The sequence below is a fragment of the Ochotona curzoniae genome, unplaced genomic scaffold, assembly GCF_017591425.1.
Source record: "Ochotona curzoniae isolate NIBS_2020 unplaced genomic scaffold, NIBS_Ocur_1.0 contig_1, whole genome shotgun sequence".
In the NCBI taxonomy this organism is placed as follows: Eukaryota; Metazoa; Chordata; class Mammalia; order Lagomorpha; family Ochotonidae; genus Ochotona; species Ochotona curzoniae.
In genome coordinates this window covers 28,933,837-28,961,254 of record NW_024464918.1, presented here as the reverse complement: position 1 = coordinate 28,961,254, position 27,418 = coordinate 28,933,837, and the positions used below count along the sequence as shown (strand labels likewise).

Below are 27,418 nucleotides of genomic sequence, written 5' to 3'. Positions count from 1 at the left end.
ACCTGGGATTAGGGTGGAGTTGTGCCAACTTTTAATGGACCCTGTTGCTTAACCATTATAGGCATCCGTTTCTTATCCACGAAATCAAAGTATTAAGAACTACCACACAGGGTGGCTGCTAGGGCAACAGGAGCTAACGCATTCAAGCTTTCTGCATTGAGCTGGGAACACAGGAAATAACAGGTAACAATGCTTGTTATCAATGAGAAGGCGAGTATTGTCCTGCAGGTAATGGAATTGTTTACTTTCGCTACTCTCATTATTTTATTACTACCTGCTTTCTCCACCGCTGACACACTTAACTAACTGGAAAAGGTCTTCTGTATTCACCACAATTATTCAGGCAACACAAGTTTTTCATCACTGATAACTGTAAGACTGTAATTCAATATTTCATAACTTATATTCTATTTAATATTTCAATACCCTTCCTACTTTCCCAACTGCTACTTCTGCCAGCAGCTCAGTGCCAACTATTTATAAAAGCTTAAGAGCACTGAAAATAAAGGTTAAAAACATGTCAACGGCACAGAAGGCCTTTCTCATTTTCCTAAGTAGCCCGCAATAGTGTGACCTGCAGGAATCAGAGTTCCTACTGAGCCATGGCATTGGCCCTTAGGCTTTTCTGTACCTTCCAGAGGAGCTTACTGTAACTCATCGGACAGTCGGAACGTAAGAAAACAGGGTGGAAGCCAGAGAAACCCATGTTGGCTATAATTACACCCATTCTGTATCTACCTGTGCCTGCCTGAGCTTTGAGATGCTTTGTATGTACAATTTTCATGTTTATGCTGCTATCTAATTAAGGAGAAGGAAGATGAATAAATGAGTAGCATTCTAAACAGAACAGAAAGATTGTGGCTCCCAAAGTTGAGTGTCATACAATAGTAAACAGGTTTCATGTCCACAGTCCCCTCAAAGCTTCCTTCCTCTCTGCCTCACTCCAAACACGTAACACACCCTCAAATGTTCTGAGATCCGTGTTACAGAAGAGGGAGGAAGGAAAAAATCAAACTGTGGAGAATTTCCTGTGGGTTGTCAGGCATGTCACCTTGTTCCTCTGAGCTTTAAGGGAAGGAAGCATGTGCTGGAAGGAGATCAAGCAGGGGATGTTACCCACTGCCAAAACCACATCACTGCACTTGAGTGGGGCAGGAAAGTTTTGCCTGAGTGGAGCCTAATTGCCCTCCTCAACTTCAAGGGCACTTCAAGAGGTTTGTGTTAAGACAGAATCAAGAGGTGAGTTCATCTTAGCTCAGAAGATGTTGAAACCCACTGCAGAATCTTTCCCAATAGGCATGTGCCACGAATGTTTCAAAGACCCCTCAGCAGTGTGAGTTTCACATGTTTAGGTATCAGAATAAACTGACCTCTCCATTCCATTTTCCCATGAACTTTTTGAAATATCATTGCCTATTCCATTGTCCTGGAGGATCATGCCTAGGTTATATTTAGTTAAATAACTGTTAGGATGCTGGAGAAGCCAAGAGGAGCCATACAGCTACAAGGACGCCAAGATGCAGACCTGGGAACACATCTCATTGTAGCATTTCACAACAGAAATGATCTAGTGCACGCCACAAGAACAGCTGCCTTTTCTGTCATTCGACTGCCTACTGGCTCCAATCTAATCACCTGAGCTTGACTTGCAGGCAGTTTTGTCAGCTGGCTGGCCCCTTATTTTTGTGGTCAATATAACAAATTCTTTTCAACTCTGATTCACTGCTGTTCTGAAAATTCACCCATTTTTCCCATCATCACATCACTTGTTCTATTTTTCCATTTTGTTCCAGTGACTAACCGTCTTACCTTCATCACGATCAAACATGCACTGAGACACTCCCATTCTTGGAACTGCACTCCACCGTTTCAATTCCAAGGTGGCCAAGAAGATGGGTACTCAGATTCACTGTATTTAATGCTTATTATTTCTGGAAGACTTATACCCACCTTGTTTACTGAGTTTTTTTGGGTTGGTTCTGTCTTGGCATGCAGGTGAATGTGTACCAACTGTCTACTAGCTATATTTGGGAGAATATGTGGACGCAGCATGTGGCGGAAGAGTGGGCAGAAGAAGGGAAGAGAAACATGCTGCTAATGTGAAGGCTTCACTCACTCCGCTCCTCTACTTGACTTTGACAATGACTTCTCTTTCTTACGTTTATTCTATTTTCCTTGTGAATCGCCTTGAAAGTATGATGCAGGGTCTTCATTTGCCTCTCAATTAACTTCTCTTGTGTTAGATGCCTTTCCCACTTCTCATTTTCCCACCTCCAACTTTCCACTTTACGTGGTTCCATAGGATGTTTTCAGACTACACAATGACACACACACATTATCACTATCTGAAAAGAATAGGGCAAACCTCCTGAGCCTAAGGAAAACAATGCATGCTTGAACTGACTCCTCTGTGACATTACTCCTGAGCTTTTGGTAATTCAGAGGTCCTGCTTCTCATACTGGTCTTTCTAGCTGACTCTGGTTCCTCCTTATATTTATTTATATATACAATCTGTTTACATATAATTTATATGATTTATTCATATATAATATGTTTTAATATCCCTCAAATATATATATTTATACACATCAAATACACCTATAATTTGAGGGACATTTCATATATATATAAGTATATATATTTACATATATTTATATTATATATATAAAATATAAAAATGTCTACCCTTGGCCAATAGGTAGACATCATGGATTAAAAACTGGATATTGGGTGTGGTAGCCTGGTAATTAAAATCCTCACTTTGCACATGCCAGGATCCCATATGAGTGCTGGTTTGTGTCTCAATAGCTCCACTTCCCATCCAGCTCCCTGCTTGTGGCCTCGAAAAGCAGCCAAAGATGGCTCAAGGCCTTGGGATCCTGCACCTGTGTGGGAGACCAGGAGGAAGCTACTGACTCCTGGCTTCTGATCAGCTGAGCTCCAGCCATTGCGGCCACTTGGGGAGTGAATCATTGGATGGAAGATCTTCCTCTATGTTTCTCCCCCTCTCTGTATATCTACCTTTCCAATGAAAATAAATAAACTCTTTTTTAAAAATCTGTATATCAATGAACAAGAATGTAAAAAAAAAAGAAAGAAAAAGTAAAAAGTAACATCACACCACTTCCCCTTGTGTGACACCTAGTATAGAATTCTCTGCAAGAGCACAGTATCACGGCCAAGACTCACGCTGGAACTTTATCAAGGCCACAAGGCTGCATGTCACCTCCCCGGAGCTGCTGCTGCCATTGTCCGTGCTGTGACGCCAGGGCTGGTGGCGAGCCACTGCGATTTCTCCAGCTTTCTGAAGATCAGTTTTTCCAACAAGCAGAGAGCGCAACGTGTGACTAGATGGTCTCCCCCAGGGCTTGCAAACACTGCTGTCCCCAATGTGGTAGCCACATGGTGGCTTTTCAGCAGGTTGAGTTTCAGCCAAAGAGAATTCTGAGGAAATGAAAGAGAGAGAACATCAACTAAGCTTTTCATTAGGCTGCGTGACAAAGGGTCATGGCTGTTCTCTCTGAGCATGTTTGTTTAAAAGCAAGGAATTGTTACACATCATTTATTGCTGTAGTCAGCTATGTACACTCTGATAAGACATTTTTAAGACTGATGAAACAAATCTGAGAAAGGTGATGAAGCTCACTCAGCTTTGTAAGTGTAATGCTCAGGCATGCCAACCATCATGATGGTGTACTACACTTGAGAGCATAAATGTGCCCAATAAATATTTGTAAAGAGAATGCATGCTGGATTTTACTGATGGGAGAGATATGCACAGAACAAATTGTGGTCTGCTGGCTAATTTGCCTATAAAATATACTCCATGTTTTGAAGTCCAAATCAAGGAATGTTCTGATTCAGGATCAGTAACCATAAATAAACTCAACAGTGAATGAACTGGAAGCAGCCAGAGTAACTGGGCTTCTTACAGAAATCAGAAAGGTTAAACCTAGGGAAAGACACTTTAGATTTGGGTCACTCCTCAAATCCTACAGATGACTCAGAACCAGAGAGGGTGAATCAGCCATCCAAGGAGACATCTCTTCCCTTCTCCCCCCAGTCTGGCCAGAACACCAGGATGGAAAACAAGCGCTTCTTCACCTCCTACCCACCCGGGGGAGCGGCGGGGAGCAGTTCTGGTCTGCCACTGGGACAGCGTGACCCCTGCAGCAGAAGTGTTCCCTGGGGAACCTGCGGTCAAGTAATGGCAGTGTTGGGCTCTCTCTTCTGAAGAAGGATGACGACACTCCCCCCTTCTGCTGCTCCTGTAATTTGGTCTGTCCACACAAATGATAAACACCTGGCCCGCCCCCTGCCCTCCATCTTGCCTGGTGGATGTGCAGACACGACAAAGTTTATTTTAAGCACAGTGGCATGTCTGCAAGATGACATTTGAGATTGAGACTGTCCTACAAAGAAGTCCTTGTGGACACGTTGTTGATGGGATTTGCACTTGGATTTGTAGCTTTTTCATTCAAGCCACGGGTTTGCTACTCCATCGGCAAAGATGGATTCCACCCCATATCCCTTTGTAACTAAGGCATGTGCAGGTTCCAGCAAAGCAAATCAAACTGGAAAACAGCCAAACCCATCACTCCAGACTTGGAATCATGTGAGCTCAGCCTGTGAGTGAGAGAGTCTCAGTGGCTCACAGCTTCAATCTGAGTCCTAGACGGCCGATACCAGAAGTTGACTGATCGGCAGACGACAGGTGTCGATTCCAATCTTGTGCCTCTACCAAGGAATGCAGCACAAGAACGGGAGAAAACGCTGAGAACCAGGATACTGACCTACACAAGTTCAGTAGGTAGCAAAATCACACATTATTTAGTAGTCGAAGGAGCCGCTTTGGGACCTTTATGTCACTGCGCTAAATTAAAACTGTAGGGAGCAGGTGGGCTCGGGACCTCCGGGTAGTCAGGGAGAGGGATGTTCTGGCCTGAGAGAAAAGGGAAAGATTATGGAGTATGACGGTCAAATCCTCAGCTGCCTCAACGTGGTGACCAAGGATGGAACCATCCACTGTGTCAGACACAGGTGCTTCAACTGTCGTTATGCAGACAACAGATCACTGAGGACAGCAGTGAGTCGGGGTGGGCTACTCAAGGCTGGTTTGGAGCAGCGGTTTTATATTGGGCCATTGACTACCAATCTTTCTTTGTAAGGGCTCCCAGTGCTGGGTGATGTGTGAACAACTGGCCCAGGGAGCATCACTTGGTTAGGATAAGGGATTGTCCTCCTCCTGGTTTTGCTTTCTGCTTCTCCTACCCTCTTCTTTTTCCTGGCAGCCAAACTCCCAGCCAGCTACTCTCCCAATAGCTCCCTGTGGCCTGGAAGAGCCATGTGCCAGAACCCTGATACCGGCTTGCGATGTGCAACAACAGCTAATTCAAACTTTCAAAATCCTAAATCAAGCTTTCTTACTAGATGCAAAGACCAAAAGGCCGAAAGTCAGACAAAACGCTGATTTGTGCAAGCCTTGTGGGGAGGGGAGTCTACTTGGGGGCAGCCTGTGGTTTGCCTTGTTCCCAGAGGCATCCTTGCAGACCCCAGAGAGCAAAGGCCGAGCTCATGCCCACTCCCAGAGCAAAGCAGGCCTGTTTTGGAAAGGAGACGGGTTTACACACGGCTCCGGCCTTGGCAAGCTTGGTTCCCTATAAAATCTCGCTTTGGGTTGTTCAAATATCCACTGTAGGAAACAAATTTGCAACCCATTTCTCAAGTTACCTACACTCAGAAAAACAAAATTTGATACCCCGGGGTTTCTGCGTGCAGGGCGCTTCCCATCAGGGCGAGCGAGGGCGCAAGGGGCAGGGCGTCTGCTGAACTCACTGCCGGAGCCCCGGCTCGCCCCCAGCGCCCTCCCCAACCTCGCCACTTCCCGCCTCTCCAGGCCCGGTGACCTCATAGCATTTTTCTCCATGCATACTTTGGCGGCGTCCCACGGCCTGGCTGCCGTTGCCTGTCTGAGTCTTTTGAAATTCCTGCATGTTCGCCCCAGATTAAACCGAGCGTCTCCGGCCGCGCGCTGCGTCCTGAACGCGCGCTGTGCAACGTGTCTGGGGGCGGCGGCCAGGCGGGCGGGCGGGGCGGCGGCGTGGAGCTGTCCACCCCGCACGTTTCCAATCGCATTACGTGAACAAATCGCTGAGGGCCGGCCGCGCCAGGATGGCTTGTGTAACTTTGCAAACGTGCCAGAAAGTTTAAAATCTCCCCTCCTTCCTCCTCTGCAGACGCTGCCCGCACGCCGGGCCACTGTGCCGCTCCCGCAGCCTTCCAGAGCCACCCGGGGAGGCGAGAGCCACAGGAGCCACATCTCCGCAGCCACCTCAACTGGGGAAGGGGCCACGGCGGGGCTGAGGGACAGGCCTTGCGCCCCCCTCCTGCTCCCCTTCCTCACGTGATCTGAGCCTCATTTTTTTGTTTGTTTTGTTTTTTCCATTTTCTCCGAGCCGCGAGTCCTGGGGACAACCCCGAGCTGGGAGCGATGCTCTGCGCCTGGACGGTGCTCCTGCTTGGGCCACTGCAGCTCTGCGCTCTGGTGCGCGGAGCCCCGCAGGCTGCAGGCCAGCAGCGGTCCCCGCGTGAGCCGCAGCCACAGCCACAGCCCGCCGCTCCGGGCGCCTGGCGTCACAGGATCCAATGGGAGAACAACGGGCAGGTGTTCAGCCTGCTGAGCCAGGGTGCCCAGTACCAGCCACAGCGTCGCCGCGACCCCGGTGCTGCCGCCCAGGGTGCCCAGAGCGCGCCCGGCCAGCAGCCCCGCACACCAGTGCTGCTGCTGCGTGACAACCGCACGGCCGCCGTGGCAGGGGCCACCGCCAGCCGCCCCCGGCCCGCCGCCCGCCACTGGTTCCAAGCCGGCTATGCACGGTCTGGGGCCGGTGATGCCAGCGCCTCGCGCGCGGGCAACCGAACGGCACAGGGCGAGCTCCCAGCGCTCAGTAACCTGCGGCCTCCCAGCCACGTGGACCGTATGATGGGTGACGACCCGTTCAATCCTTACAAGTACTCGGACGACAACCCCTATTACAACTACTACGACACCTACGAGAGGCCCCGGCCTGGGAGCAGGTACCGGCCCGGGTATGGCACCGGCTACTTCCAGTACGGTAAGCGCCCCCAAGATGTGCGCCCTCGACGTGGCTGCTGGGTGCGGCGGGGCCAGGCCTTGCAGATGCGTTCCCTCCCCTTGCCACTCCTGCCCTGGCAGCGGTGGAATCTGCCGCAAACAGTGCGCTTGGCCCCCTGCTGCTTCCTCTGCACTTTGCTTCCCAGCCCCAGGAGCCCCCTCACTCCTGCACCCTCAGCCGCTGGGCACAGGAGATGGAGCTAGGCACCGGTGGGGCCAACAGCACCTCTCACCTCAGCGCCTGTCACCTGCTGACGTTTAGGTCTCCCGGACCTGGTGCCAGACCCCTACTACATCCAGGCGTCCACGTATGTGCAGAAGATGGCCATGTACAACTTGCGATGCGCTGCGGAGGAGAACTGCCTGGCCAGGTAGAGGCTGGGGTCTCGGCCGGTGACTCCTTGGCGCATGGCACCCACTGCTTCTGTTCCGTAAGGATAAGAGCTAGGAAATGGGACATGATCTCTAGGCCATGCTGGCCTCCTGCCTGGAGGGCTAATATTTTGAAGATTTCTAAGGGTTCTCTGCCTCTCAAACTGCAGAGAAAAGGCACACGCGCGAGGGGAGGGGGAAGGGGTGGGGTGCTGGAGATAACCCTTCTCTTGGATATGGGGTGCTGCATGATATTTTCCCACCAAGATTCTTTGGAACCAAGTGTTTCCACTCACCTGCAAAACCAAGTCTGCAGGAATGCAGAGAAGGTTACAGTAAAGGCAGAGCAGTCCCCCGTCCCTTGGGATCAGAGTGGAGGCAGATCTGCCACTGTGGCATATGTCCACATGGGGAATGGCTGACTCTCCCTCTTTTGTCTAAGGCCACGGCTAACTTGGTTGTTTGCTGTTGGCTGCAGCCAGCATGAGACCGTGAGGCAAGAGCTAAAATAAAAGAGCCGTTTCTGGATGGGGCCTCTCTGCCTTGGCTGCTGCCGAGCCAGCAGAGGGAGCAGACCATGAAAAAAAAATGTTAATGTAAAATAAGGTCATGAATGGTAGGGAGCCTTCTCACACGAAAGCTAGGAGCAGGGACCCAGTGGCACGTGCACATTCCTTCAGCTCTGGCTCAGCTGGGACAAGAAATGCAAGCTGGCTCTTATTGCTGGTCTTCCCAACCTTCCTGGCTCAGCCCCCTGTGATGTCACCACAGTGAGAGCCTCTTGGTACAAGGCTGGTGAAGGGAACACCTCGATCCGAACTCCACAATGATTTTTGTTTGTTTTAGTTATCTTAGTTAGCAATTGAAGAAACGCCCGACCCGAATTCAAATCCTTAATAAATATCTTCGGGTTTTCAATTGGGAGAAGTTCCACATCTGTTTCGCTGTTTGCGACAGTGGAAGGAGTTTTTGTACAAAGTTAAGCTTTCTCATGGTGGTTGTTTGTGCTGCATTTACTGCGTTTTTAAGTTCTGCCTGGAAGTAGGTTTTGTCTTTCACCGGTTCCCAGGTCTGCAGTGAGCTCTCACTGCTCAGGGACTCTGCCAGGAAAGGGAGATTCAGCAAAGAGTGAAACAGACAAGAATGCGCTGGTCTTCTAGAACCCCTCCTTTGGTCTTGCCAGGGAAGGAGCGGTGCGCTCTCGTGTAGCAGTTATTATTCTGTGACTCCAGTAATTGTCTCCCCTTTCACATCCAGCTCAGCATACAGGGCAGATGTCAGAGACTACGATCACAGGGTGCTGCTCAGATTTCCCCAGAGAGTGAAAAACCAAGGCACTTCAGACTTCTTACCAAGCCGACCACGGTACTCCTGGGAATGGCACAGTTGTCACCAGTAAGTGTGGGGCTGCTTGGGTCATCACAGGTTGCTTTTTCCCTTTTGCTGATGGAACTCGGATGATGGGCCCATGTCGTCTTTCTTACCCAAAGGGTGCAAATTTTCTTCTGTGCAATTTTACTTAGTCAAAGGAGATAATCCACCAACTGGTAGAGGTTATCTTTGGGATTGGAAACTCCAAGCCCAACTTAGTCCAACTGGATATAGGACAGCAGTTGCCTTCAGAACAGCTTACAGTTGTATATACATAGGATTTCTGAAACAGCTAAATGCTCCTAGAGTGAGCATTTGTTGAAAATGATTGAGTTACTTATTTGAAAGGCAGAATTAAAGAGAGGGAGTGATGAGACAGAGAGAGAAACCTTCTGCCGGCTAGGTCATTCCCTAATGGTTGTAACAGCAAGGGCTGGGCGCTGCCTAAGCCAGGAGCCGGGAACTGCATTTGGGTTTCCTAATAGGTGCAGGGTCCCAGGGTCTTAGCCATCCTCCACCGCCTTTTGAGGCACGCTAGCAGGGAGCTGGGTCATAAGTGGAGTGACTAGGACTGAAACAGGTGCTCATATGGGGCGTCAGTCTTCCAGGTGATGGCTTTGCCCGGGGTACCACAACACTAAGACCACATGTTCCTATCAAAAAGATTGGGATTATTTTCAGACATGCAAATGAGACACTTTGTGAGCCATGAAGGACACTTCTACTTTTCAAAAAGTCTGTATCTAACCCAGTGATTCCTGTACCATCCTCCACTTACACCTTTTCCCATGAGGTCATGGTGTTGTTATCTGCCCTGGTGCTTATTGCCAGGAAATCCTAATGTGTGACCTTCAACTTCCTTTCTGAAATTCACGCCACTTCTCATTGTTTCTTTTTGCCTGGCATGAGCTGAACACCTTCGAGTTGATGAAATGAGAGGAGAAGCCCCAGGCCACCCAATTTGCTAGTCAGATAAGAATGTTTTATTTCTCAGGCTGAATTCATACCATTTTAACAGTAGTGGTGGATAAAACCTGCCATCATTTCTGCTCTGCATTTCAGTCAAGATTTTAACTATATAAGCGCTGCATTGTCTAATGTGTCAGGGACAGTCATGTGTTGCTTCTGGGGAGTGGAGCATCTGTCGTGCAGCCAAGGCAGACCTAGCGGAGAGCACACGCCAAGCTTCCCTGAAGCATAGATAATTTATCAGTCAGCTCTGTTAATATCCAATGACTATACCTGATAGAGTGGAAAAGCAAAATACCCTTAAGTCTTTACCATGAGTGCTTAAGAAAGTTTGTTGGGCACTATTGTAGCATAGCAAATTAAGCTGTGCCTGTGTTGCCAACATCCTTTACGGGCTCTGGTTTGTGTCCCAGCTGCTCCATTTCCAGTCTGGCTCCCTGCTAATGTACCTGGGAATGCAGCAGAGATGGCTCAAACACTTGGGCTCCTGCCCTCATATGGGGGACCTAGAAGAGACTCCTGGGCCCTGGCTTCCGCCTGGCACAGCCCCAGCTGCTGCAGCCATTTGGGGAGTGAACCAGCAATGGAAGATCTCTCTCTGACTCTCCTTCTCTCTTTCAACTAACTCTTTCAACTAACATCTTAAAAAAAAAAAACTTGATGAATTTTTGTCTTTAGGAAAAAAGTGTAGTGCCTCCCTCTCACAGACTTCATCTCAGTTTTAATGTGAGAACAAACTTGTGAGGTGTCAGGGACGAAGGCTCCTGGCCTCAGGATTGTCCCTGCCTGTCACTGACACTGTTCTGTTGTGTGGGTCGTTAGACACTACCACAGCATGGATGAGTTTAGCCACTACGACCTGCTTGATGCCAACACCCAGAGGAGAGTGGCTGAAGGGCACAAAGCCAGCTTCTGTCTGGAGGACACCTCCTGCGACTATGGCTACCACCGACGATTCGCGTGTACTGCCCACACACAGGTAGGTGAGGGGTACCTGGAGAGCAGGACCCCAGGCCTCTGCAAGAAGCCACGTGTCTGTGCTCTCTGCTCCTGAACAATTGCTTCATTTTCCCCATTATCGAGCTGGAAAAGAGTTGGGAAAAGGACATCTGCACTCATTCCTTACTTAAACACCAAGGGGAATAAAGTTGTGAAGAAATTCCTGTTTGTGCACCTGCAAAAACCTTCATTTCCCCTCTGTTATGCTAAAAACAGAACAGTGCTGGAGGTTAAAAAGAGGAAATGTATAAGGTTCTTAAAAGGTGCTTTAAGGAATTGTCTCTTTCAATAACGGGAACAGGAACCAAAGGGTACGGTTTCTTTCTGCACACATACACTTAAACTACAGTATAATTGATGGCAGATGTCCTTTGGATAGTTAAAAATACTGCTGACCAAGCGGTTTCGATGTCTCAGAATTGGAAAATGTGTGTCAGTTAAAAAGCCTTGTTGAGATTTCCATATGAAACCCTAATTTGTAAAAGGACATTATAATTTTACTGTAACCCGAATCTTGGCGAGGAGCAGCGGATGCATATAAGCCAGGGTGCAGAGGGCTCTGCAGCTGTCATCTTGGGAAGTGATTTCCAGGCCTGTGGTAGGAAGCTTCACGATGACCTAAATATTGCCATCTCTTCTTTGCCTGAGCTTGGACAGAACAGCGATGGCGAGAAGTGTAGGGGGTGGGAGGGCTGTGGTGTAAATGCTCCAAGCTCTAGAGCAGTATTTATTATTTAAGCAACAAGATATGTGACTGGCCAGTGTAACAGGCGTGAGTGTGTAGACTGCCTGTTCATTCAGTGGCCTGTGGTCCTCCCAGCACCACAGCGATAGGGACCTGGAGTTTATTTCTCCACTTACAAGAGGAGGTACAGTGGATGGTTCACTCTTCAAATAGCTGCCTCCGGTATTCTAGGAATTGATAGTGTTTCCATCTCTCCAATCCTTGGAGTGCACCCCACTTCATTTTCTATGGAGGCCTTCTTGCTAATGAGTCTCCGTATATACCCTCTGGATACACTCCTGCATTACAAGTGACTTCAGCATTCCTCCCCCCAATTAACTGGACCCTAACTTCTCTTGAGCATGAACGTAATTTTAAAAACAAAACATGCTCAGTGTCAACGTTGATTAGTTTTACTATAAAGGTGATTCAGTGTATTCAAGTGTAAAGCAAAGACTTCTTTGACTTCCTTTTGGTTTAATGTAATGTCTGTGTTCTAAGCCAACAAAGTAAAATACTGAATACAAATAGTAAACGCCAAACCAAAGGCAGTCATATAGGCTTTGCTAACTGTATAATAAATGGTTGTGTTAGCTAAACCTAAGCAGCTGACCCGGGTTCTACATGTGATCTGGTTCTCCCTTCAATTCAACGAGCTGTCTTGGTGACAATATGATGGACAGTAGAGCGAGGAACAGCGAGTATAGTTTACTGATGGTGTGCTGACTGGACCCAAATCTCCTGAACTCAAAACCAGCTCAGCCACTTGCTAGCTGTGTGTCCTCTGGTAAGTTATCTGACCTTGGTGCTCCTCGATTTCCTCATTAATAAAACAAAGACAATGCCTTATACAGTCATCAGAATTAGAGTTGCATAATTAAAATCTTTCTATCTAACATTTATTTATTTTTACTGGGAATCAGATTTACAGAGAGAAGGAGAGACAAAGATCTTCCATGTGCTGGTTTACTACCCAGGTAGCCGCAATGGGTGGTGCTAAGCTGATCTCAGGGCAGGAGCCAGGAGCTTCTTCCAGGTCTCCCACATGGGTGCAGGGTTCCAAGGTCTTGGGGTATCCTCTATTGCTTTCCCAGGCCACAAGCAGGGAGCTGGATGGGAAGTGGAGCAGCTTGGACATGAGCCAGCACCCATAAAGGATCCTGGCAGATGCAAGACAAGGGTTTAGCCACTAGGCTATTGCGCCAGGTCAGGAACTACCTGTTTAACATGAATACAATTCTTGGCGGGTAACAATGCTTGATGAATGTTAGCTAGTCCGTGATGCAAGGCAGACAGTAACATGAGAGAACCCTCATAAGATGTGTTCCGTTGGACGAAGGATTTCTCTGCAGAGGGACATTTGGGCTATATTAATTATATTAGTATATTAATTATTAAGTGGTCCGAGATCAGTAGCAGTCCATTTTGTGACTTAAGGATGTCACTGGCGACTTAGGTAGCTTTTTGGAAGTGAGGTGTGCCACTTCTTTAAATGAGTAGGTCCTGCATCTCTTTTAGCTGGAGATAAGGGAGATGAAAGCTGAGTCTAGTTTTATGTCAGACCCTCGCAAGTACTAAATTATGAAATAATCTGCAAACATCAGCACCTTCTTCGGCAGCACCTGACCATGCACCGCCGTTTTCACCTTCTGGCTCTGTGTGTTGTAGGGGCTGAGTCCCGGCTGCTATGACACCTACGCTGCAGACATAGACTGCCAATGGATTGACATCACAGACGTGCAGCCTGGCAACTACATCCTCAAGGTAGAGACCTTTGCAGACAGTGCACGGGTGTCCAGGGCAGGCCTATAGACGTCTCTGCACGATTCAAATGTTAAACACCATGGGCTTCCAAGTGTTCGTGCCTCTTCTAGAACCATTTGCAAACAATAGGAAGATGAAAAATATCTCCTATCTCGAAGAACTTCAGGGGAGAATGAATCTATCTCCACCTTAGTGTCTCAGGAATATGTGCTCCCACATACTCCATTCCCAGATTAATGGAACTGAAATCTTTCATGAATAATTCCCTATGGTGGCCCTGTGGGAATAGTTAGAAATAGACCAACTCCAATGCTAGCCCTGTGGGAATAGTTAGAAATAGACCAACGCCAATGCTGTTTCTGTTGCTTAGGTCAGCGTCAACCCCAGCTACCTGGTGCCGGAGTCAGACTACAGCAACAATGTTGTTCGTTGTGACATTCGCTACACAGGACATCATGCATATGCCTCGGGCTGCACAATTTCACCGTAAGTCTCCCTTGCTCTGTTTGTCAATTTTTAGCTTGAATCTGCTTTAATGAAGCCTAGATAGGTTCGCCAGCTTGCCTTCTGTCCCACCCCATTCCCTGATGCTTCACAGTGGCTGGGAAATGCATCTTAGCAATGCTGACTGGCTTCTACCTGCCGGATAAGGAGAATATCCTCAGAGGGAGACTGACCACTCAGCAGCTCAGGCCTGGACAGCGAGAGGCACCAGTGGCTCTGTGTCAGCAGGAGGGGGCAGTAGAGCTAGCCTAGACACTTTCGCATCACCAGGGTTTTCTCTGTCATCCAAACACAGAGCAGGGATTTGCTGCACTTGAACCTGCTGGGCGGGAGCTTTCCCAGGTGCACCGCAAGCTCTACGTGCAGGCTTCACTCCCCAGCTGGGCTCCACACAAGCCCCTGCTCGATTCCCAGAGCCCTGGCTGGAGCCCATGGCCCCAGGTTCTCAGGTGGGGCCAGGTGGGAGGACATCTTCCCTGATTTACTGGAAGCAGCAGAGCTTGGGTTGTGCGAGTGTCCTCGCAGCATTGGCTGTGGAAAAGCCTCTGACAGCCAAGGACTGGCCCTGAGGAAATCTACTGAGATTTGTTCTCATGAGCCACAACACAGAAAGCCTGAATAGTTCCGTGGACCATGTTATGAGAAGCTGGTCATGGTATGGTGGAAAGCCCCAGAACACCACTGCAATCTAAAGTAAAAGAAATGCATTCATTACAATCCCTTCCTTGCACTCACAGTAGTTCCTGAGAGCTGCCTCTATTGCTAAAAATCCACCTTCTTTTTATCAGTAGAATCCAGTGAATTGGCTATAACCAGGACATAGAAAAAAGCAATAGTCCTGTTATTCTCTGGCAATAGGGTGATTCTACAGGAGGGATTCCTGCTGTGCCTAAGGAAGGCCACATTGTCCAGCAGAGTACCAGAAGCGTGCCCAAGCCCCCATTGCATAAACTAGCATGCAGGCAGCAGTGTGTCTAACTTCCATGCTGTAACCTAACAATGTATCACTCACTCTCAGTTCATTGATCCTTTTCCACGCTGATCAGATATTTCACAGCTTTCTGTGAGTGTGTTAAAAAAAAAAAAAAACCACACAGGGAGTAGGTATGTGTCATTAATGTTCCCTATCTCCCTTGTTACCACATTGTAAAAAAAAAAAAAAAAAAAAAGTGGACTAGGAGAATGAAGATTCTATTCAGTAGTAAGACACTATGATTAAATTTCTGTCCTTCCAGAACTTACTGGTCGGATGCTGACGGTTCATGATGTGAACTTGAGTGTATTCTCCCTTCTGCGCTTGGGTGTCTAGGGTCACAGTTAAAATGCAACAGTAGTTGATAAACTGAGTCAGATCCAGTATCATGGCATCACTGTGCGCTCAAAGCCATGCCCAAGAAGACCAATGCAAAGCAGTATAGGGACCCTGGCTTTGGCTCCTGGGTTGTGTCACCCTTGTTCCATGAATGAGCTCACGTAGCCAGGGCTGCTAGTCCAGAAGCCCTGCTTTCCCCTTGATTGGTCCAGAGGTTGTTTCACTCAAGAGTATAGGCATCAGGAGCTAACATAAAAGTCTTTTCCAGATTACATGCAAGTAATGTATTTATGGGTGTTGCTTTGGCAAAAGGAAATTTCTAGATCAAGCTTTCAAAAGGTTGACTTTCAATGTGGCTCTGTATTCTTTTGTGAGATCACCAAGTTAATCATTCGTTGTGTTTCGTTTCCTTACTCTAGGTATTAGGAAGCCAGCTCAAGCTCCCCATGGATCAATTAGTGCCTGGTGTTCTGAAGTGGGAAGAACGTAGAGAAGCTTCAGTAGGATTACATATTTTGAAAAAAGAGAACAGAAAACAACAAAAGAATTTTTGTTGAGACTGTTCTGCAACAAAGCACATAACTGGATTTTGAACATCTGCATCAACCTTATTTGGGAAACTCTTTAATACTTATTATTCACAGTATTTCATGAAATGGCACAATGTTTCAATGCTGTAGTTGCATCCCTGGGTTTCTCAGAGAAATCCAAGTTTCTTATGCTTCTTTTGGAATTATAAATATAGCAATAATGAGTGAGCCAACATTAGTTTCTACAGTGCTGGAACTTCAGCAGATCATCCCAGGAACGGACTTGTGTCAGTCCTGGCCTAGATGAGTTGAGAACTGATGCTCCTGCTGTGAGAATAGATACAGATGCATTTGGTGCTGAGGAAGAAACACATGACCATTGGTGTCAAGAAACGGTATAGATAGCAAGCAAGCGGCAGTGTACGCTTTCAGATAGCTACGTCCCCATGTAAAAATGATGTTTGTGGTTTGTGAGTCAAAGGGAATGTTCTTTCCACAGTGCATGACCTCATCCTGACATGGCATGTCAGGTGATGCAGCCTCCAGTTTTGAGTTTTCCCATGTGCAGGGGCACTTCCAGTGGACATCTTTAAAGGATCCTTCTGGAAACCCTACTCATGAGACAGCTGTGTGACTGTGTGAAGTCACTCTGATGACAGAAGGGATAAACCCATCTGTAGTATTGGCATATTAAAGTCTCCACCAGAATTAAAATTTCCTTGCTGACACAAAACCCATACAAACAAGTTTCCTAAACCACCACTGTCTCTCAAATACTTTAAAAAAAATATAGGAGAGATCTTGAGGTTTTCAGTTTTTCTACCTTTTAAAAAAAAAGTTCAATTTTTTAAAAAAGAGAACTGATAAAAGAATTAAATTTTTCAGAATTGATGACACTGTGGATGCTATACTCTACAATACTGAACCTTGCTACTCAGCAGTCACACCTGATTGTGTATGCAACATGGTCCAAATTAACACAACACATGGCATTAGCTACTAGAGGAGTTAAGCTATATGGAGAACAACAACCTAGGTCCGTGCTGCATAATGAGACAGGTCTGACTTTGCTTTACACTGTGAAACCACCACAGAATTCAGAGATTTTCTCTTTTGTCTAAATTCAAAAGATGCAGAAAGAATATAAATTGGACTCCAAAGTGCATGGTGCTTAAGCAGAAGTTTTCCTATGTTAGTAGGTATCAAAATCTCCTGGCATTTCCAGTGCCAGATCAGGCTAGGCAGAATGTTCACAGTGAGTTGGCATCCTATTTTAATTGTCACAGGTGGTGTGGAGTCAACACCAATGACCAAAACCCATGTCCCCTCGGAGGGCACATACATGCTAAGAGGGGCTGGAAATGGACGGTAACCGAGGGGCAGTCAGCGGTACACTTGATCCTTGCCTGCTGGGCCACATGCTTCCAACAGAGAATACAGACAGAGCTTCCACTGAGCTAGTCCCTGAGCTGTGCAATGGCTTCTGGGATGCACCTCTTTTGGCTTAGTTTTCAGACTGCAGTGTGATCTTTTCGAGTGCTAATCTTTCCTAATAGAGATATTGTATCTGCTTTTCAAAACTGGGAAGAAAATGGCAAACACGAACTACTGTCAGTGTTCATACTGAGCCAGACTGGCATCTGCAGGTTGCACATTCCTGTCTTCATTGAGATCCTTACTCCTGTAATAAAGTCTAGCCAAATATCACGGCCTTTGGACCCATAATGAAGACACATTCCTAGTCACCTTTTGGGCCTCTCATCGTCCTGTCCATCCATCATCATTTGCCAGACACTCACCTGCTGGGCGTTGGAACACAGAAAAGACTTGCTAACTCCAGTCAGTATCTCTAGAATATCATTATTATCCATTAAGTTCATATAATTTTCAAGCTAAAAAAGATGTCTGCAGTTTTAGTTATTTTTCATGACCCTTCTTTATTTTAAAATAACTTAAACAGCATATGCATTTACGTATTTCTAATAATCAAAAATGTATTTCAAGTCTCTGAAGAACCTTCCCTTAAATGTAAGATGCATTGTTTTTGCTGATTTTGAAAAAAAAAAAAAAATCAATGAGGAAGCCAAAGATTCTTGCTCATTGTCTCAGTCACATCCCTTTCACTGCCATCATCGCACACAGGCCAGATCTCCTGCATCTGTTGACTTCTCTCGTAACATTTCTGAACCTCAAGGTCAAGGAGTCTTGTCCCTAAGCAACTGCCCAAACTCAGGTAACAGTTAGCTTGTAGGGCGAGGGTTAATCAGAAGCTCATGTCAGCCTCGGCAGATTTTAATTCAAACACTTGCAACCTAAGAAGTAGAGATATGAGATTTTAATATGAAGAAGAGACTAGCTTTGATACTCATCGAGGTTGTGAAAACATGAGCCAATAGGAAAACAATGGTCTGAATCCATCATATGCCCTATTATCCAATCTCAAGCCTGGCTGAGGGAGGGCCAGCCCTTTAAGCTGAGGATTCAGCCTCCCACCAGGATCACGGCATAAATTAATACACAACCTATTTCCAGAAAATCTTTATATTTTTATATAATAATTTTATTTACTGTTTCTATTCACTACACATTATTTTTAACAACTTTTTTTTTTCTCTTGAAAATCTTACAGGATAAGCGCAAACATTCCTACTTTTCAGATTCTAGGAGACATTCAGTTTGACAAAATTTTTCTTTTACTCACAGCCAACCTTTAGCAGACTGCCTTACAATAGTTAATTTGTGGTCTGGTAGGGACAAAAAGATACCCCTTGTCTATTTTATGTCTTAAATTCATGCTCACAGCCTGTGCAAACTGAGGTTTATCCCAACTACTTTTGTACACAAGGTATTTCATTTATCCCTCAATTTAAAATGGTGCTGAATTGTTTCGACTTGAATGTAAATGCATTAATCTTAGCTCGTGGGAATATAAACATTTAATTAATATATAATTGCTTGCTTTTAAGTGGCATGTCATTTGGTATTATAATGTTTTTAATAAAGTTTTCTTTCCAAATTTTTCAGGAATCCTATTTGTAGAGCATTTGTAACTTTGAAGAGCTTTAATTTTAAATGCCCACACACTGGCTTTATACTTGCTTTTGCCTTTTCATATTCTGTTATTATATGCCTATATTATGATTGCAAGACTATATAAAATGCCTTGAATAAATGATTTCAAGTATCTATCATGGTCTTTTATTCTCATTTGCAAGTAAGTTATCTGATTTTGTTTGGGGTTAAAATGTTCAAGCTGGGGCCTGGCACGATGGCCTAGCAGCCGAAGTCCTCACCTTGAATATGCCAGGATCCCATATGGGTGCCGGTTCTAATCCCGGCAGATCCATTTCTCATCCACCTCTCTGCCCTCTGGCCCGGGAAAGCAGTCAAAGACAGCCCAAAGCTTTGGGACCCTGTACCCCTGTGGGAGACCTGGAGGAGGTTCCTGGCTCCTGACTTCTGATTGGCGCAGCATCCGCCATTGCGCTCACTTGGGGAGTGAATCATCAGATGGAACATCTTCCTTTCTGTCTCTCCTCCTCTCTGTATATCTGACTTTGTAATAAAAATAAATAAATCTTTTTCAAACATGTTCAAGCCACATGGATGGTTATTGGCTTTGCTTAATTGCCTTTTGTATGAACAGGTTGTTGGATGAGATCACGTGAATGATATGTTACAATAGATACTGTTACAGATGAATGGCTCATAACTTTCACATTTCAGTTGCTGCTATGGCTATGAGTCGCAGGGAGAAAAAATCTGGTAGTTGCCTCCATTTCACTTGTGACTAGTTACTGGGATTTGTCTTAAACCTTAAACTTGCTTGGTCCAAAGAGGAAGGCAAAGGCTCAGCACTAAACAAGGTCGGTGCTGTACTTTCTTCAGCCAAAATGTAGATCCATGGACATGTGGTTGGTGATCAGGTGAGATGGGAGTGGTGCAAGGTGGGACAGCTTCCTGAGGTTTCCAAAGACATCAGTAACTGTATTCCACTCACCTTGCAGAACAGAGATCTGAGGTCCAAGGGTTGGAGTGAGAAACACACGCAGTGTGGCTTCTCCACCAACGTAAGCAACCTGCTGTCTGAAACATGGCTGACCAGGCAAGATTTCCTCCAAGTGCTGAGTGAACTGGAATTGCCTTTCAGTCCACAGCACTGCAGTCGGTTACTACAGAGTTGGAGAAGCTTCATCAGGAGCTGGGCCGTGTGGCGTTATTTCTTGCTTTTTTTTTTTTTACCACTGTTTGCTCAGGGGAATACTTCTGTGTAATGAAGATGTGGGGGAGGGGAAAGCGAACACAATTTTCTTCTCTTTCCACATGGGCGAGTTTCATAATTTGCCAGTAGGGGACCTTGAGAGATTCTATCTCGGTGTCATGGCAACAAGTGGCCAGTGTGAGTACTTAAACCTCAAATATGGACTCATCTGAATGTTCTAGCAAAATCTAAGAACTGGATTTTCCCCCAAAAGATTATTTTGGGCCTTCCCTGAAGATCAGGACTTCATTTGGACGCTTGGCTTTTGCCTAGCTCAGCTGGACTAAGTAGGGTTCTGGGGAGAGAAAGAGCAGTCGAAAGATCTCTGTCTCTGTTTCTGTGTGTCTCTCTTATTCTGCCTTCCAAATAAACTTTTTTTTTAAACCACAAAGTTTATTCTCAGGCAAAAAAATTCTAAACTTCAAAACCACAAGATATCTTCAACAGTTCACGGAAAAATGCACCTTAGCAAAAAACAAACAAAAAACTATCATGAATTTCAGGGTCAGGGGCACCGAAAATGAACATTTTAAAATTCGATTTTCTGGGCCCAGCATAATGGCTCAGTGGCTAACATCCTCGTCTTGCACATGCCGGGATCCCATATGGGCGGCTGTTTGTGTCCCGTCTGCTGTAATTCCCATCCAGCTCCCTGCTTGTGGCCTGGGGAAAGCAGTAAAAAATGGTCTAAATCCTTGGAACGCTGCACCCATGTAGGAGACCAGGGAGAAGCTCCTGGATGGCTTCAGACTGGCTCAGTTCTGGCTGTTGGGGTACTTGGGGAGTGAACCAAGGGACGGAAGATCTTCCTCTCTGTATCTGCTTCTCTCTGTAAATTTGCCCTTCCAATAAATAAATAAATAAACAAACAAATAAATAAATCTTTCTTTAAAATTCTATTTTCCATGAACTTTTTGAAGTGCTTTTTAAACTACACTTGGAGTAAGCCAGCTCAAAGAGGTCATCAAAAAGTTTGGTTTGGGGACCCAGACAGCTTGTGGGTACTCCTGGGTCCTTCAGAACTGCTTCACACAGAATGCCCAGGGTATCTCAGGTAACGCTGCAGAGAGGCCCCACACAGTCAGAGGATCCACGCATCAGATGTGCAACTCCTTGCACCTGCCACGAGTGATCACTGCCAGATCTATTACCAACATTCATGGTTGTTCTCAAAAAAGTAAGCAGAATATTCCATAATGACTTAAATAAATGCTTGCATTAAATTTCATCAAAACTACTTCTTTCATGAATGTACTTCCTTAAATTAAATATCACTTAATGGAAATTTGATAATGCCTTTTCCCCCCTTTTAGTAATATGAGATAGTTTTGGAACCTCATGAAAGATGTTCAAGGTGTTGTGCTCTTCCGCCAGAAAAGCAAACGTTGTTTTTGGAGCTGTTTCTGATGCGTGCATGTGTATCTTTTTTCTTATTAGGGTCAAGTGTAATTTTAACCTTACACAAGTGATCTGCTAATGGGAGAATTTTGACCTAGAACATTTTCAAAGGGGTTAGTTACTGGAAAGACAAGAAAGCCAAGGACAGGGGTAAGGTGGTTGTATTACAGGATTTCCAGAACATTCTTCTCCCTCGGAGCTTTCTGTTTTCAGTTTGATTTCTCCATTTCCTGTGCCCTCTGTCATAGTCAAGGCCTGCCTTTTATCTGGCCTCAGTTGCCCTGGTTGTCTGCTTTGCCAGTGTTCCCAAGGCCCTTTTCCAGCCACCCCATTGAGCTATCTCCCTTTGATCTCTGCTCCCCCAGAAGTAAAGAACTTGCTGTTAGAGGGAGAGGCCGGGCGTTCCACCTTTGGAGGTGCTTTGCTTTCAAAGAGATTCACATTTACCCATCTTCTCATTTTATACCGGTAGCAGACAACTACTGCTGCTTATCTCACACCTTGGTTTCTCACTTTGTTAATAAAGAAATGAGCGCTAATGTCCTTCAGGAAAAACACCTGGTCCATATGGAAGTATCAATCATGAGGTCCAACACCAAGAACAGATAGCAAAGTATCAACCACGAGGTCCAACACCAAGGAACAGATAGCGCTGCATCCCAAGCTGCATACATTGAATTGCGCTTTCTCCTGAACATTCTGAATTATCAGAATTTTTGAATCACAGAGTGATTCAAAATTTGGCAATGGTTACGATGATTGGCAGCCGGATGAGTTTCTAAAACATTAGTAACTAACATTTTCAGGGTCCTTTTTCAAAGAGCCAGAGGTACTCTGTATAGAATTCTACCTTCTAATTCCTCAGAGTGAGGTATTGTTATTTACTTTGTTGTTTTCTAAGTATTTTTTATTCTTTCTCATTTACATGTTACTGGTCATTTTTTTTTTTTTTATCCTGAATTCCAGTGCAAGAGTTAAAGCCATTTCAACCCTGGACTTTCAGATCAGCATCCACAACAATGTCCAATGGAAATGGTCATGTCATCCCGTTATGTTCTAACTCCCAGACCTCCTCACCTCACTATACATTGGCTATTGGTCTTAGATATCTATATTCCTGTTGACAAGTTTTGTAAATATTTTGCTCAGAAATGGACATAATTTAATAAATCTCATTCCCGCCCACTAGGATGAAATATCATTTTGTTAGTTTTATTGGAGTGATGTAGTTGGTGCAATTCACATTCTAAAATATGAGAGCTTTAAAAATATCTGCGTCTTGTAAAAAATAACTTAAAATGGGTAGGACAACGTGTTCTGCATTAGTATCATTTCACATCTACCTTCATATTGAACTTCAGAAAGATGTGGCTGTTACGGTCTGTACATGGTCCCTGGAAATTCCTGTGTTGAAATCCTGAAATTCTAAGCTCAAGCTGATGGTATCCAGGTGGGGAGCTTGAGTGAGTGGTCAGATTGGGAAGGCAGAGACCTTAGGAGATGAGTGCCTTAGGAGACCAGCCTGAGGGTGAAAGTTGGCCCTTTTCACTAAGGAACAAGTCAGAAGACAACACTGTGGTCTCTAAAAGGTGGGTCCTTAGCCCAGAGAGCGGGCCGGTACTTTCATGCTTTACTTTCTATCCTCCTGAGCCATGGGAAATAAGCCTCTGTGGTTGCCAATCCATCAGATACACGGCGTTCTGTCCCAACAACAAACAGAGCTGTGCAGGACACAGGCTGTGGTCTCCTGCAGCCATCATCTAAACCAGTAATGCACAAACCGGCACCATGACTTGGCACTTAATACATGGTTAAAACAGCACCAGAAACAAACGAAAAATGCGTCTCATTTAGGGAAACTGCTAATGGACGTAAAAAAGTAAGATGTAGAATATGCAAAATAAAAATAAAATAGTCCAAATCTGCAAAAAAGGCTTTAACAAAGAAGAGTTACATTGTCTAACTCTACAAATTAGTTCATATAAAAATCTGAACAGATAGACGAATGCTGAATCTGGAAAGATCTGGAATCAACAGGATGAATGTCCACAGCCGTGGGAGTTTCACAGGGAGGATGAGAAAGCTACCAATCTACAGAATTTCTGTTTTTGTTCACACCAACGAAAACCCATAGAAGATAAAAGATCAGACTTTTTTTTTTATAACACTAATACCAAAGCCAAAAGGTAAATGACAATAAAGAGAATGATTTACAAGCCCAGACAGGGTTAGAGCAGATTCCTTGAACAGCTCCCACTGACCAGTAACTAAAAGATAAAAGAACAGCAAATAAACGCACTAACCAAACCAATTCACAGAAACCAACACACAAACAGCTAGGCCGATTATTCTTGCTTTAAATTGACTGCAGTAATCTGCAAATGGACCTCTCCCATGCTGCCTAGTAATTATAGTGTTTTCTTAATTCCATCACTGCACTATACTTCTCCCGAGGAGTAATTCATACCTTTCTTTCTAGAACCAAACCTTCATCTCTCTCAAACTTATCTCCCACTACTGTTACTCAAGCCCAAGGAACCTTGTATCACAGGGTTATTTGAATATCCTCTTAGCCAGTACCTGCAGCTATTCCACTGTGTGAGTCATTGATTAACTGGATAGCACACACATCACATTATACATCATATTTATATAAGTCACATCATATATATATATACACACAGCTACCCAAATTTTTAATCAAACATTTGTTCAAAAAGCAAATATTTAATGAGTGTCTACTGTTGTAAAGCCCTGTTCAGTCTTGGAATAAGGAGGTAGGCATTTAGTATAGTGCTTAAGATGTTACTTCGGGAAAACTCGATTGGGTTTCCAGTTCTTAGCAAGCCTCAGCTATTTGAGGGCAGTTGGGAAGTCACCCAGTCGATGGCAAATAAATAGACTTGGGCTGGCATTGTGGTACAACAAGTTCAGCCATTGCCTGAAGCACAAGCATCCCATATCGACGCCAATTAGAGTTCTGGGTCCAGTTAGAGCCCCAGCTGTTCCAATTACAATGCGGTTCCCTGCTAGTGTGCCTGGGAAGTAGCAGAACCTGAGCCAGGGTCTTGGGCTCCGGGCTCCAGGCTCCGGGCTTCAGCCTGGCCCAGCCCTGGCAGCTGTGGCCATTTGGGAACTGAACCAGCAGATGGAAGATCTCTATCTCTGCAACTCTGCCTTTCAAATGAATACGTAAAGCAAATTTAAAAAAGTAAAATACAAATGTGTTTTGGCAACGAAGAAGGAAACAAGATGCTTCTTTGCACAAAGCTAGGCTTCAGCAGGGTAGTGGTGACTAGACTTCTCAGTGTCACGTGATGTGTATCGCTGAAGAAAAGTAGAGAGAGGGGGGCAAGAAGGGAGAGAAATCACTTGCTGACATCTGAGCAAATCCTTGCAAAAGTGAGGAACGTGGTTTTACAGGTGGGGAACAGAAATTCCCAAGCTCAAGGAGGTAAATTCTAGGTATGTTAATAACGCATTTACAGTGCTTAATAAGATCTGGCTATTGCTCCTTTACCTCAGTGAGGCCCATAAGAAATTCACAATTCACACCTATTTCATATTTGAATGAAATTGGTGATTGGTGGTATGTGTGAAAATCCTGAACTTTCTGTGATAGAGAGCTAAGTTAGCCATTGAGTATTCATAACATGTTTGGTTTAAAAATAAACACAAATAACCCTCTTCCCTTCATTGACCCCCTAAATTTTGGCTCTCTTTACTGAAAAACATCCTTTTAATTTTTATCCGGAAAACAACATAGAGAATAAGTTTCTTTCAAAACAAGTTTTCCCTTGAAGAGAAACACATGTTCAAAGTACAAACAACATTCCTGTACCCGATTTAAGCTGCTTAATTTCTGCAGGATGATATCATCCTGAGGCTTATGAATATGTCCCTTACATAGTATTTTCTGTATAATTCCTTAATTTGGGCTCATTTACAGAAGCAGACCCATAATTTTATGTAACTAATTATGAACCAAAAATATGTTGAAATCCAAATACCTCCCAGAAACAGGTAATCCCTATTAGCAATAAAAAACAGTAAATATTCCAACATGATTTTATAAAATTAAATTTGACAGCTGATTTAAAAATTAGTTTGCAAAAACAATTGGATAAAGATAACATCAAGGGTACATCAACCTGAGGTTTTCAAATTAAAATAGAAACAAAAAAAGTATATAATGTAATTTTATGTCAGATAAACAGAAAGTCTATGAATAGTCCTCTAACTGTTTGGTGACATACATATATTTCATTTTAGGATTATTAGTTGAAAAGCAGAGTGGCAGTGGGGGAAGGGAGCCACAGAGAGATAGAAAAATGTCCCATCCATTGCTTTGTTCCCCAAATGGCTGCAACAGTTGGGGCTGCTCCAGGCTGAAGCCAGAAGCTCCATCCAGGTCTCCTGCACAGGTAGCAGGGACCCAAACACTTGGGTCATCTTCTGCTGCCTTCCCAGGCATTCATTATCTGACATGGAAGCACAGGGTCCCAGACTCAAACAAGCATTCACGCTGACATTGGAAACGGCAGTGCACCCTTCTGGGCCACAGTACTGGCCCTTGGAGGTCAACATTTCAATGAATCAACAAAGAATGACCCATGTACTCAAAAGCAGCATTACAACAATGTTCATTTTTAAAAAAAGAATAATTAGGTCTCAACCATGTATCAGAAAGGTATTAGAATAGGACTCAGGCGGGTTAGCTATTACTTTACTTTGTTTTTTTTTGTTTTTTTTTTTTTTTTAATAGCTAAACCCTCTGAGTCCCAGTGGTTTAACCAAATACTCACTAGTTCTTGTCTGTGTGAGCTGCAACAGGTGACCGGATGGTTGGGCAAGGATCAGCTCCACGTTATTCTTCAGAATCAGGCAAGCAGAAACTTCACCATCTTCAAATTCTGTCTTGAAGCTTGCCCAGGAAGTTAACCTCTAGCTGGGAAACAATGGAAGAAATGTTGATGCTGGAACGCTTTGTGGGGCAGGTGAAAATCATGTCATCATTTGTATCCCTACTCAGCTGGAGAGCATTTCCCAAAGAAGCTGGGGAAGTTAACTTAGCCAGGTGCCCAGGGAAACAGACACAGTGAACACTTCGCCAGTTTCTAACACAGAAGATGCTTTCTGTTACCAAATATTCTACCAACCGTTAAGAGTATCTTACTGATTCTGCAAGTGAGACAGACAATCGGAAGCTTTACCCAGTTACTGCAACCAGCTCAGAGTCCAAAACCTCTGAAGAAAGCAAGGTTGTTCCCTCAGAGGTGAGTATGTCTTTTTCAAGTCCTACAGCCCCTGTGGAAATCTCTCCACTGCCACCATACACACAGGCAGGCATCCAAGATGAGTGAGAACAGGAGACTGTGATGTGTACTGGCACCTTGGTGACAAGACAAAGGTGTGGGCTCGTTACCTATACCCACCTGGCACGCTTTCCAAGTCCTCTAGCTTGGAATGAAAGGCATTTCCTTGATTTACAGTTTGCTATCTGGAAGGAACTCCTTGCTCTCCTTGCTAGCTCTTTCCTCATGGAGGTTCTCTTTCCCACAAGCAGTCTTTGAAATAAATAGTGCAGAGGGCACCTGCTTTTGACAGCTTTTGCAACCCACCTCTTCTTTAAGCAGTCTAGGAGTCCTCAAAATCTTAATGATAGGAAGTTCAAAGGTTGCTCAGGTCAAATCTTGATTTCTTGGGCACTGCAAGTTTTGAAAAGTTTTGCTTTTGAGAAATCAGTTCAGTCACATATACTACTAACATTTCCCACAATTCTGCCACAAATGTGCCTGCATTGCTTGTTCTCTCATTTGCTTTCATGCCTTTAATCCACAGCGGATACGATGCAGCTCCTTGCTCTCATCGAGTCTATGTTGGTGTCACGCACCTTACCGGACCTTCGTGCACATCCGTTTATCATTTCTGATCAGAAGCAAGGAATTTTCCACTCAGTTTTTTTTCTTTGCTTGCAACTTGGCAAATGTTTGCCACCAGCTATCTATGCCTTTTGTATTTCTATCACTGTGATGATCGCAGAGAAAGTGAGAGCCAGACACACAGAGAATCAACAGT

General features: G+C 45.0%; 1 protein-coding gene and 1 long non-coding RNA gene across 2 annotated transcripts; one reads left to right on the top strand and one right to left on the bottom strand.

Moving 5' to 3' along the window:
* Window positions 1-3,313: 3,313 nt before the first annotated feature.
* On the bottom strand, window positions 3,314-27,387 carry LOC121147913. Its single transcript, XR_005882487.1, has 3 exons — window positions 26,962-27,387; window positions 26,146-26,288; window positions 3,314-3,445 (listed from the first exon to the last, which is right to left on the bottom strand). It is a non-coding gene; the product is annotated as an uncharacterized LOC121147913 (long non-coding RNA).
* On the top strand, window positions 6,492-13,825 carry LOX (lysyl oxidase). Its single transcript, XM_040967756.1, has 6 exons — window positions 6,492-7,116; window positions 7,399-7,507; window positions 8,766-8,903; window positions 10,671-10,827; window positions 13,240-13,335; window positions 13,706-13,825. Exons 1-6 carry the CDS (start codon window positions 6,492-6,494, stop codon window positions 13,823-13,825), a joined length of 1,245 nt encoding a protein of 414 aa, XP_040823690.1.
* Window positions 27,388-27,418: the final 31 nt, after the last annotated feature.

Coding starts and splice junctions, on each gene's coding strand:
- LOX (XM_040967756.1), top strand. CDS start 6,492: ATGCTCTGCGCCTGGACGGTGCTCCTGCTTGGGCCACTGCAGCTCTGC. Junction 10,828..13,239: donor CGTGTACTGCCCACACACAG/GTAGGTGAGGGG, acceptor TGTGTGTTGTAG/GGGCTGAGTCCCGGCTGCTA. Junction 13,336..13,705: donor CTGGCAACTACATCCTCAAG/GTAGAGACCTTT, acceptor TCTGTTGCTTAG/GTCAGCGTCAACCCCAGCTA.